The 13,439-nt window shown below is 34.7% G+C and overlaps 1 protein-coding gene across 1 annotated transcript in view; it reads right to left on the bottom strand.

Annotated features, from left to right (window-relative positions):
• Positions 1–1,810: 1,810 nt before the first annotated feature.
• The window catches only part of LOC145663697 (uncharacterized), a 66,920-nt gene continuing 55,291 nt past the window's right edge, over positions 1,811–13,439 (bottom strand). The window contains exon 5 of the mRNA XM_081729791.1: positions 1,811–1,983. Coding sequence (XP_081585917.1) covers positions 1,892–1,983 — 92 coding nt within the window. The 3' untranslated portion in view covers positions 1,811–1,891. The remainder of the gene's footprint in view (positions 1,984–13,439) is intronic.

The following is a 13,439-nucleotide window of genomic DNA, read 5'->3' as shown; positions in this document are numbered from 1 at the left end:
TTTATAAATCATGTTTCTAAAGGCATGAAACATGAAAGAACGATAACTAAAGTAGGATTTTCTAAATAATCGATTAAAGTTCAAGTTTCTGCTAAATAAGAACAGTGACAAATATTAGAAATGTTGATAAAATGAGCTCTTAAGGTAAAATTATCTCGCAGCCCCGAAGGAGATTGGTGGTGCTGCATGTCGTATTACGTATTTGCCATGTCAGAGATCAAAGATTCTCCTAGTTCCACAACGAAAGTTGGAAGAAGAGTTATTTGTTTCACTGCAGTAGACAAAGATAGGACTTTACGCATAATTCTTTGAAAGGTATTACTTTTTTGGTGTTTTTGTCTTTAGGTATTCATTATTATATGAACGGTACATTAATTGTGGGAATGTCAGTGCTTTATGTCTTTATTGAGCAATTAAGACGGACGTGTTCTTCATGAATTGCCATGTGGGAATGTTATTTAATGGAAATCTATTGTAAGGCAAAATTATCCTGAAACAGTTTTACTTTCGGATGATGCTTCTTGCTCAGATATAATTTTGCCCTCCTTGTTAGAAATTGAAACAAATAATGATGTCGGAGAGTTATATGCACTAATATCATAAATTTCATGCAGGTGTCTCTACGCAAGTCCAAATATGTATATGCAAGTATCGATACAAATACTAATAATAAATGTTTGTATATACTATGTAGCTCCCAGGAAAATCAATGTTTTGCATCAAGTTATGATTGTCTTATTAAACTTCTCGTGCACCAAATACTATTTAAGATACTCAGTTATTAAATTACATTTTTGTTCTTCCTTTACAACTGAATAATTTATTGGAGGTTCGCCAGATATTTCCTACTATTCGGAATTATTTTACTTACAGCGAAAGAAAAATGATCCGTTTGCCATAGGCACAAATATATGTGGAATTAATATCCAAAATATTGATTATAAATTTTCAAAAATGTATGTTATGATATTGAAATAATGACTAATGGTGCTGAAACAATGACCACACTCCAGATCATTCGAGATAAGATTTAGATATAAATTTATTTTAAAGGGATCATTTTACCAACCCTTTCCCTATAATTTGTGTGTTGATTTGAGTGATACTTCTGTTTTTTTTAGCAATATTGGAATGAAGTGAAAAGATCTGAAGGAAATTTTGTCCTTCTAGCCACACTACACTCCGTGATACTAACATACCGGAACGGGAATGATCTAGGAATGGTCAGAGCTGAATTATGAAATACCTGAATCCGAGGTAATAATGAATGCGGGTACCCGGTTCTCGATTCTGAAACCGGGTACCCGGTTCTTGGTTCCAAAACTGAGTATCCGATTCTCGGTTCTGGAAACAGATGTCCTATTTTCAGTTTCAGAACCGGGTGCCCGACTCTCAGTTCCGGAATCGGATACCCTATTTTCAGTTTCGGGTCTAGCTTCTCAATTCTCGTATCTGGAACAGTGTACTTGATTCCCACTAGATTCGGAACGGGGTAAACCAGATCTGAAATTTTTTGGCCATAAATTACAAAATGTGACCTTCATCGTTATTCTCACGTACTTTTAAAGTGTATTCCTTTTATAAACATATAGAAGTACCAAATAGGTATTTTTAAAATTCAATATCCAGCCAAATTGTGACGTTAAAAGCACGGCATCTTTTCGGCTGCTGTCACCAGTGTGTCACAATATGTAGACAAAACTGTTCTGTCTACAAATCTGTTGCTGACTATAGAAGACAGAGAGGAAACTGTTTTGTTGGCAGCGTGCAGAAGGTGATACACGCTGCAGTAAGTACAACCATATAACGAAGTCATTGCTATTTTAATGCAGAACTGTTAATTTGGTCAAGCCAAAACACATCTAAAACATTAGATCAATACTATAGATTCTCATTCGGTGTTCCTGCGCTGTTCAGCAACAACTTCATTATGAATTTCATCATAATAACTGAAAACGATCGCTGCGCTGTAAAGTACCAAACCTATTGAGCGAAAAGAGAAATAACAAATAATGAGTTTATTTATTAAATAATCAGTGGTATTTTATGAAACAATCATTTACTTTAATTTTTTGAGTTAAAGTTTGAATTTACGTTAAAGTATTTTTTAATACATATTTAATTACAAAACATCATATAGGCTATGTCTAAATCCTGCATTCAAAAATAAAGATAACTATGAACAGATTTCATATACAATTAGATAAATTTACTTAAATAAAAATATACATAAACCGAGGAATGACCTCATTTGTAGAAAGTACCACTTCGATTTATTCATCCTTTTGAAATTATGTAATTTATCAGGATGTGGTCTTACAATTGAATCGTTACTGTTAAAAGAGGAAATGATGATCAACAAATGACAAAATAACGAAAAACAAGTTGGACTAAAGACAAAACGACTCTTCTTGTTATTTTGTTCTGAAGATTTATCGATTAGTTTCAGGTGATAAAATACATCTTTATCTTATTTGTCCCATAATAAGTGAAAAACTGATTCATACTTCCACTCATCTCTAGATAAGGCAATATCTTCTTACCTTAAGACAAATTCTCCTTCCGCTATAATATTCCTTTTTTGTTCATGAGTTCTTTCAATTTCTTCTCAAAACCGACAGATGTTACATAATAATCTACAAACATAGATGTTTTAAGCTTTTCAATAACACTAACGCAAGAATGACTGAACTGGTTGAAATAATAGCCTTTTACAGCTGGTACAAAGAAAACGACTACAGTTAATTTGACAAACTACCCTGAGGTGTCAAAACACCTTCACCAATTGCTCCTATAATCTTGCCATCACAAAACGCAGGGAAGTATGATCATCTCGATTAATAGAGATTTGTAGAAACTTTTCTCATGTCAGAAATATCATCTCACCTTTGTTTCTAAAATTCATAAGAATGGCAGGAATAAATTTCATCATGTTAGATACTTTCGCTAAACAATTATTAAGGAGTGATATCATTTAGGCTTACAGGAAGCATCAAAAACTTGTCTAACATTAGTACTGGAATAATGTGAAAAGACTCTCCGAAAAGGTAAAATGTCCGTGGTTATCTAACTCTTATTCTGGAACTTTAATTTCTTCATTTTTCCATTCTTCAGAAATTGCACTACATTTTAAAACTGAGTAAAGTCATGATAACTTTGAAAATACAGTTAAATCTGGCATGGCGATTGGAAACCTAAATCTTGTTTCATAAAACAATATAATTATCTGCTACGTTACCAGAATCAATTAGAAAATTCCTATATGTTGTTTAAAATATTATAGGTATCGTTTTTGTAGTTGCACGCGTCATATACGTAGTTGCAGTAACAATATTAATGGTTGCTTGTACCATTCCGTGTTTACAAATGCGCTGAACAGCATAGATATGTTTAGTAGAAGCACATATAGCAACTTTATGGGCCTGAAGTTGCCCCCACCTCTCCCAAATTACACCAATCGTCGTACATCGTTAGTGCAAGTTAGTGCATAAGAACTAAAGTTAGTTCTATCACATTTTACGAGTTATTGAAAACTTTTTGTGCCCCATCTTTATGCAGACAGATTTTCACCAAACGTGTAACATTATTAGTGCATCATTAGTGCACTAAGATGCACTAAACACTAACGTTAATGTTACAATATCTTGAGATTTATTCAAGATTTTTGGTAGGGAGCAGCTTGAGAAATATCAAATTCCAAACAAATTAACGTAGAAACGTGGGGTTAACAGCAATTCTTAATGCACTTAAACTCACAAACGTTAGTGTTATCATTTTTATGATTTATTTAAAATTGTTGGTGGGGGCCAACTTCAGAAATATCAAAATGTATACAAATTGACATAGAAACATAGGGTTATTGGCAATCGTTAGTGCACATAAGGGTACTATGCACTGACGTTAGTGATACCATATTTTGGGATTTATTCAATATTTTTGGTGGGAGCAATTTAAGAAATATCAATATCTATACAAATTAACGTAGAAATATGGAGTTGACACCAATCATTAGTCTATCGTTAGTTCACTTAAACGCACTTAGGACTAACGTTAATGTTATCACACTTTGGAACATTTTGGTGGTGGGCCAACTTCAGAAATATCAAATTCCATAGAAACTGCTAGTATTTTCAAGAAGCACTAAACGAATGATACTAAATTTTAAGTTAGAGCTTGAACTGGATGCAAGATCACGCTGACATACATGTCACGAAACTTACGTAACAAATTTATGGGGAATTTTTAATTGCGTCAAATTCCCGCCAAATTCAAAAGCACTGACAATCTTTCATAGTGCAATCGTTATTGCATCGTTAATGCTTCTTAATACACCCTCCAACGTTAGTGCTTCATTAGTGTAGGTGCTACAACTAAAATATCATTGGGGTCAGAGTGAACTTGCTCTCACTTCAAGCACTAACGAAAAACTAAGTGCCATTCGTTAGTGCATCGTTATTGCTTCTAGAAAACACTAACAGTTTGTATAGAATTTGATATTTCTGAAGTTGGTCCCCACCAAAATTCTTGAATAAATCCTAAATATGGTAACACTAACGTTAGTGCTTTTAGTGCACTAGTGATGCACTAACGATGTGATAAGTTTTGTGAAAACCTTGTAAGAATATATGTTTGGGAGATGAAGTTGGCCCCCACCAAAAATCCTCAGTAACTCGTAAACTCTGATAGTAGTAACTTAGTTCTTAGTGCACTAACGATGTGACGTTTGGTCTAACTTAAGAGAGGTGGGGGCACTTCATACACGTGGAAACAGTGGCGGATCTAGAAGGAAAAACTGTGGGGCAGCCAGTACCCAGAGTATGATAGGTATACATAAACTTTCAACAATATATAAATAATACCTTAAATTATTTTGTCACTGAAAAAACTGGGGGGCTAGGACCCCCGGCTCTGGTCTAGATGTGTAACTGCGTAGCAAAGTCGCTATTTGCGATTTCAAGAATGAAGAGTGTTTAGCAATTGTGAATATATCTGAATGAGTAACAAAGCAGTTATTAAAACGTGGACTCTACATGAATTAATAAAGAAATGTAAAGAAGAGTTTATTTGAGGAAGTTTATGCATTTTCTGACAATTGTGTCAATGATATCTTATGTGCCATATGTTTCTAGTGCAAACAAACAAACTAGATGGTAGTACTGCAAATATGTAAATGCTGTCAGAAAATTCGTGCATTGCAATATTTATTTCGTGGAGAATTATAGAAAATACAACACGCTGCGTCACTTGGTAGAAATACCAAACATACCGCGTAAAGTTTTATTATAACAAAAAATTAAAACTAATAAAATAAATCTCGATGTTAGTTACTAGATATGTATGATATGGTACAAGGGTACATTCACTCTTGGCAGCTAACGTGTTAAACGTAATTATTCCATCCACATTTAAGTGCAATCTAACTTTTATGTATGAAGCACTTACTCCAAGAAACGGGACGACGGACCAAACAAGTATAAAAACACTGGTGCAAGCTGAATTCTGGCAAAACAAGAGCTTCAGTCTTCATTCCTACAGGCAAACATTCTCGGGTACAATAGAACATTCAAGAATTACAACTTTTTATTGATGATACAGGTTTTAACCCGACGACATGAGTAACCTGTTTAGTGTTAATCATAAATCATCACTAAGGCACGAATTTGTACGTAAAAGCATACTTTTTTCCAAATACGTACAAGCCCAAAACAAAGTTTATTACCCCAATTAAGAGTCTGCAGGTGTAAATTATAAATTGTATTTCACATAAAAATACATATTTTTTGAAAAAAGGTATGTAAATAAATATTTTGGACATTTTGGTAATAAATACATATTTTTAACAATTCTCCGTTACTTTATCCTAAATTTCAAGATTTTTTTTTTACTTTCACTCGAAAGAAAGTAACATCGGGAAAAGAGTAGGCTACATAAATCTATCAATCGTATTTATAAGCAATTTCCCACCTGCAGACATAGCGTCGTCATAAATTCTGCTTACCCACGTGGGGGTAACTTGTGACAAACAAAGAGCTTCTGAAGGAGTGCTTTGTTCTAAAGTGAACAAGTCAGTGTCAAATGGGAAAAACTTTTTCGTAAAATTGCCACCTAGAATTGAACTTTTCAAAGAAGGAAATCACGATTTTTCACATCCTCCAACACCCGCAATCAAGCGGTGGGGTACCTGGCATAATGCAGTATATTATATAGAGAATTTTGAAGCATTTGTATCTGTAGTAAGTAAACTAAACCCAGACGATACTTCGTCCATTGAAATTGTTCGAAATTTAGTAAGTGACAGTGACTCGGCTTTCATATCTGCCAATTTCGGTTTCTTGACTCACTCTATAAAGAAATTAGAAACTACAGGAGATTTATTGAGTACTTTGGTTAAAGGAGTACAGAAAATGCAGTGCATTGAAAGAAAGCTGAATTCGTAAGAAAAAATTAAGCACTTTTTAAAGAAAAAACATTGGGTATAAAACCCTATGTAAAATATCTGAAGTATTGGAAGGTCAAAAAACAAGTGAAGTTGATGGTGTGAATATTCGTGATTCAAATATGCGAGGTTAATATCGTGTGATATAGAACGTTTATTTTCTCTGTATAAGGCATTATTCCGCGACAATAGGAATTGTTTTATGATGGACAATTTGGAAAAGACGTTAGTTATTCAATGCAATGTCCATGGAATTTCGACATCTGATGAATAGCAGTTATTGGTGAGTATCAGCATTTATTTTTCTTACGTTGGGTGCTTTCTCTTACTTTTCCTTGTTATTTTTACTTAAATACTTTTTAATTTTTAGCAAATACTTTTTACATTTTTAGCACATAAAAATAAATATTTTATAGCTTTATTAGGACATAAAATCCGAGCCCTAATCATCACCATACTTGGTGCCTGTTCTGCAAGCCGTCATTCAGGAAGCATACAACCAGTTAAAAGTATTTAAGCAATTAGTGGGCATCACATGGAGTTTGCGATTATACGTATTGCGTAACATATGTAAGGTATTTCTGCGATCAGTTTTATCGTATGGGCATGCCACATTGATATCAGCTGGTGACTGCTACTACAGAATGCACAAAATATAGAAACGACATAGAATTCAATTCGCTTGGCCTTCCCTATTAAACTTTACACAAAAAACTTTACGAACGAATTGATCTTAATCTTCTTTATCAGCTTGGATTCCTCTATCTTAAATTTATTAGAAATAAATTTATAGCTGCTAAGTCCCGTCGACTTCAATCTTTTTTAACTGAGATCACGCGAATCGAATGGTATTACATTCCACTATATTATTACTACGAAAGCCAGCTGTCATTCCTCTTCACATTACATAATACACCTGTATACTCTTCCACCAGATGATCCCGATATCACCAATGTTGACGTCTTTTTAATACTAGACATTTCTACCTACTTAGCGCCTTCATTTTGCGCACCATAGTTCTTATCAATACAGAATTCCATTGATTTCCAGCCTGTCCATAGAAGTCATTGGATATAAGGAAAACCTCATTTGCCCAATTTATATAGTTGCACATTCTTTGGTATTCGTCCGCCTTAACGGATTCGTATTCACAAATCTCGTCTCGTTTTGTGGGGTCTTGAAACAGAAATTCACTGACCTTCCCAGTTATTCTCTTAACTCAGAGGATAACTTGTGTGTGACAAATTTTGTTTCTACAGATTTTTCGGAAACAATTTTTCCTTGAAGAACTTGCTGAAATGCATTAAACAAATATGCAAGAGTGAATAACGCTCGTACTACTTTATGTTTTTTTACTATAGTTTCCATATTTTTGTTTCATACAAAGTAATGAAAACAATAGTTTCAAATTGTTTGAAGCTTTCAATCACGCCGATTTAACGAAACAGGAAGGAAATAAATTGATAATTTATTCTTCGTTTCTTGAGATACAGCGTTTTACTCTTTTTATTCAGTTATCACAGAATGATATAAAACATCAAGTGTTAACCTCTTATTATTGCAGTCTTTCCCTTCTTCCTCAAACTCAACAGTTATAGTTGAACACCTGCTAGTCCAGTTGCTGGCTATAAAGCTGTATGCATATTGATGTGTACGGCAACACTCACTGCAAAACGATTGCAGTATTTCCCCCTGATGGGAAAAAAATCAGGGTGTTCACTTGGCACAGTGGCAGGTTTGTTTGTAATAGAGCTCATTTCAAAATGGCGGCCAATATAGCATTCAGGTGATTGTTTTGACATAATCACGACTATTTATATCCCTGCAGCACCTGAAAATTTTAGGACATAGTCCTAAAATAGCAAAATATTTTCAACAATGATTAACGGAGCAAGTACCTGTCACTGTCATTCATTTTTTCCCTATATTGACATATTTTCTTCTACTACTACAACCATTTCCACGTAAGTTTTGTCGTACAAATTGAAATGCATCCAGCAACTGGACTATTTCTCGAAATGCGTCCAAATTTTTAGCTTATAAATCCTGTTTCTCTGTAAATAAAATATATAACAGCTATATTAATGAATTACCTCTTTTAGAGAGCGGAATGTTGGACGATGAAAAGAGAGAGGAACAGAAGTTACATGTAGCGGAGATGAAGATCCTAAGATGGATGTGTGGAGTGACGCAAAAGACAAAATTAAGAATAAAGTGATCCGGAAGAGTAAAGGTGAGATTAGTAGTAGAAAAACTGAAAGAAAGTAGACTGAGATGGTTTGGGCATGTAAGGAGAAGACCTTTGAAATATGTAGCTCATGGAGTATATTCTATAGGACTGAATGGGCAAGGAGCCTGAAGTCGGCTAAAGAAGTGGGGAGATTGTGTTAAGAGCGATGTGGTGCAGTGTGGTATCACAGCAGATATCACACAAGATAGAGACAGGTGGAGAACAGCGATCCGAAAAACCGAGCCTAGCTAAATGGGAAAAGAACTTAGAAGAAGAAAAAGAGTATGTTTAACATGATTTTAACTTTAATGTAGTGGAATCTAATTCTTTTGACATTCCAGCTTCAGGGTTGGAACCGGCATCTGCATCGAATCATGAGTTACAACATGAGTAAAGTGTGGTAGCGGAAAAGGAACTTATAGTGCTGTGCAAGACAAAGAAAATGTTAGGAATTGTTCTAACAAGGAAAGCTGATGAAATTGATGTTTTAGATGTTTGAAAATATACATATTTGTCAAAAACGCGAAACCAGTGAAACAACAAGCTGTAAAAATGGAGTAAGCGAATTTCAAATGATGCTTATGTTCGAAATGACCTTGCATCAAAACAACTGAGTAAGTTGGACCAAACGAATCATTTATGTATCATGTGACCAACGAATGTTACTAAACTTACGCACACCGAAGAACTTTAGAGAAGCTGATGCGTCGAGATGCAAATTCAACAGATGGGCTAAAAGAAACAGAAAGAAGTGGTCGTGTTGAGGAAGGTGTAAGGTGTACTAGAAGGAGATTTTCAGCAGTAAAAGATTACCCAAATACAACACCAGACCGCTAACTGTGTCATCGGAGTGGGGAGTACGCAAAATACCGTATCTGTAAAATAAATTGTGCGAGTGTGTTCTTAAAAGCAACACGTTTTTAGGATGAGGTATACATGCACACAAGTGATCTTAACGATAATATTTGCTGCTGACTTGTATGACCACAAACGTTATGTGAGTACATAGTTGATGAGATACCAGAGTTGCAATGCACGAAACATATCTCAGTATGAGGAGTCGTCATCTACATCGTTAAGAGCAATTTTCTTTTCCGTTCTGAAAGAAATCCACCCGAACCTCAATAAAGGAATTGGATACAGCCTGTCGGATATTCGAGATCGCATAAATGGAAAAAAATTATTCACAGACAGCTACAAATAGAGACGTGAAACAGTTTCTCATAGACTTCTATGAAGACAAAGTGACGTTCTCAAGTCCCAAAAACCCCAACAAATTTTTCCTTTACAAATTTCTCCAGAAGATATAACTGATCGTGCTTGCTCCACAGATGTTATCAGAGACTGTGCCAAACAACTGAGAGATGTTCCCTTAAAGGTTTACTTCAAGTTGCAAGATAGGCTTTGTGGTGCTGATGAAATCCAAAGAGAATGGGGTGAGATACTAATGCCAACAACTGTTTATATGTTTCTGTTCACGTTATTGAATTGTAACACTGCAGATGTTGACACTAGTGACATTGCGACATCAGTGAAAAGTGAGTATGAAGATACTTCAAGTGATGGAATGACTAAGATAAACAAACTTCGCATTCTTGCCGTCTTCCAAATCATTGTTACGCTGCATATAATAAAAGGCAGAAAATACCACTCTATTTGATGAATAGGCTAACTGTTCATGAAACTTGTAAAAGTAACATTCTTATTAAATCTTTGAACCATGTCACTATGTCAGTTAGCTTTGATGAGGTTTTGAGACACCATAAGGATTTAGCTAACTAAATCGTCTACAGCAGAAATGATAAAGTTCTTCTGCCTAATCAATTCGATCCGAAAAAGTACACTGTTGGGGTCGCGATAACTCTGATCATCGTGAGGCGGCTCTGTCTGGTATAGGAAGGAGTCGACACAGTATCAATATTATATCAAGATAAACGAGAACATCATCGTGCAAAACCAAATTTGTCCGAAACAAATATAAAGCATGAAACTAACCTCCTGAAAACAGACTTGTCATGCCAGAAAAGATCAAGGTTTTGTGAAAAATGCAAAGAAAAAGTTACCGGAATGTTATACGTATCATCAAAGGGTTGGAAAAATGAACGTCTGAGTATGAGAAGATCCGAAAGAAAAATTTGGCATTGTCTGCCAACAAGCTTTATTTGTCTAAGTTACAAGGTACGAATACTGCATGTTAGCTCTCTACCACCTAGGGAAACGATGGCATCCTCGTCTTCGTTCAACTCTGTCACAGCAGAAGATCGTCGGATACATTTCTTTAATTCCACACACTTTAACGGCATATTCCACAACATACACGGCTATGATTTTTTTTGAACGTTCTCAGTCGAAACGGAAACAACTTGTGGCGTGTGACGAAGCAGTATACCGTATTGCAAGAGAAAATGAACTAATCAAAGCAGATGAATTTAAGAATATTGTTTTAGTCATGGGGTTCTTTGATATGACAAATACAGTTCTTGATTGCCTTGTCAAATACCTGTGAGGAAGTGGGATAGAAACCATATTGATACGGAATTTAGTATTTGAAGTGTCTGTAACAGAGTCGGGCTTCAATGGATCGAATTATATGTGGTCATTGAAAAGTATGCTTATGTTAGCTGAAGTATTGATTAGGATGAAGTTCACTGAGTTTTCCCAACCATATAGAGCTGAAAAGTACACTGATGCACTAGAAACACCGCAGGTATAACAACTGTAACAACTGACGCTGCTGGTATTAAGTGTAATCTAGTAATTTTCTTGTCAACATTCGGGTGCAATACATAAACCTTGGGAAGCAATTTTTACTTAATGAATCGTAATTAGTCCAGGTATTGAAGAAAAGTAGTTCTTCCACGACCATGGATGGATTGTGATGTTGGATGTATCATCAAGGAAAAGAGAAAGCTATTCATGAACTACCAGCAACTAGCAGGGCACTACGGGGACATTTGCTGAAATCTTTTTATTACCTATTCTTCAAATTACTTCTCCTGACAATATAACACCAAAACAAGATCCCACAAAATTTGGATTTCTGAATACGACAATCTTCGCGTTTGCATTCTACTTTCACCATATATAGCATCCACATATGAGGATTTGGTGCCACCGTGAAACTGTCCGAAGTGTCTACAATATACTCTATCTGTAAAAAAGCGACAATCGCATGTTGTATATACTACAAGTGCAACAGTATACAACCGTAGGAGTGCAAAAACCTTTTCACAAATCGTTTAATTGTTAAACAGATATGTTTTATGATACTTCGACTTGTTTTTGGAAAGTCCTATATTTAGAACTTTGGAAAATAACATGCTTAAGTTTTCTAAAAATATATTTTACTTTCATTTATTGTACATATATTTTGCTGATATTGATAATGATACTGTTGCCATTTTGAAAATATCAGAATTTTCGTTTTAGTTTTTATGCTTTATTTTATTTTATTTTCTTTTAAAACATAACATTTTCTGTTTGATGCCATACAAGACTACACCATGCTTAAACATGTGAAAACAATTATTGGAACGTTATATTGGCCGCCAGTTTGAAACGAACCCAAAAAAAAAAAAAAAAAAAAATGCCACGGTGCCAAGTAAACGCCCTGACCTTTTACCATCAGGGGACCTAGTAGAATCGTTTTACAGTGAGTATTGCTATACACATAGAAATGCATACAGGTTTATGGCTAGCTAACAAACTATGCTCAAATAAATTGATAACCAATTTCAGTTTTTAAATAACACTAAAAGTCTGAAAACGATTTGAGCGACTTAATGACAGATATTCCTAGTATTAGGTGATTGATTCTTCCCTAAAAATCATTCCGTAATATAGAAACACGTTACATTAGTTGACTTTAACATGCAAAATATAAGGATAAATATAGTTTGAATGAGGAGATAACTAAAGTTTCAATCTTTGCAATGTAATAATTCATTAACTCTTAAATTATACAAAAATGTATATTATGGACGTTGACAGTTTGTTAACTTAGATCATATGATGAAGGAACTGTTTCCGGTGAGTTGGGATCACTTTCGTTGTCTCTTTAAGGACCTGGAGTGGAAGGCTTCGCGCTAAAGCGAAAATGCGTAAGATGTATATAAAGACGGATACGTGTATATCATTTGTAAAACAAAATACTTTACTTCCTCAACAAACTTTATTTTTGCTTATGCTTCATCTAGTAATTTGGGTCAGCAATCCAATAATATACATAATCAAACTTCAATAAGGTAACCGTAGGAAATCTGTTATTTTATATATGTATCACTTACTTGGATTTTTGATTGCTAACAATGACTGCCTGAGATGGTGAGGTTGGAATGGGTTTCGAATTTTGTTTCCAGAACTTGAAACAAAACAATGTACTCAATGGTTGCTGCCATGAGATTTTAGAAGTTGATTTGATATCCGATCCTGGATCGTGTGTCTAGTGAACCTCTACGTGTTAATAGTGGATCTTCGGTTCTAATCACATAGACTAGCACGGATCACCCAATTCAGCATTCACATGTGAAGATAAAAGAGCCATCAAATTCAAAATTACGGTCACTTTTACAAATAAACTTTACCATCTCTTATTTAGTTTCAAATGTTTAAGGAAAACTATCTCTCATAGTCATTTCTTATTCTAATTTTCCTCGCAGAGATTTCTTGAGGTAGAGGAGATATCAATAAGGTTCAGTCGAACCTTAAGATGATGTGTGAGATTACTGGCTTGAAATATATTTGTGCAATCGATATATATTCACAAGGATATT

The sequence above is a fragment of the Thermobia domestica genome, chromosome 11, assembly GCF_964235325.1.
Source record: "Thermobia domestica chromosome 11, izTheDome1.hap1.1, whole genome shotgun sequence".
In the NCBI taxonomy this organism is placed as follows: Eukaryota; Metazoa; Arthropoda; class Insecta; order Zygentoma; family Lepismatidae; genus Thermobia; species Thermobia domestica.
This window is presented reverse-complemented; position numbering and strand designations above follow the sequence as displayed.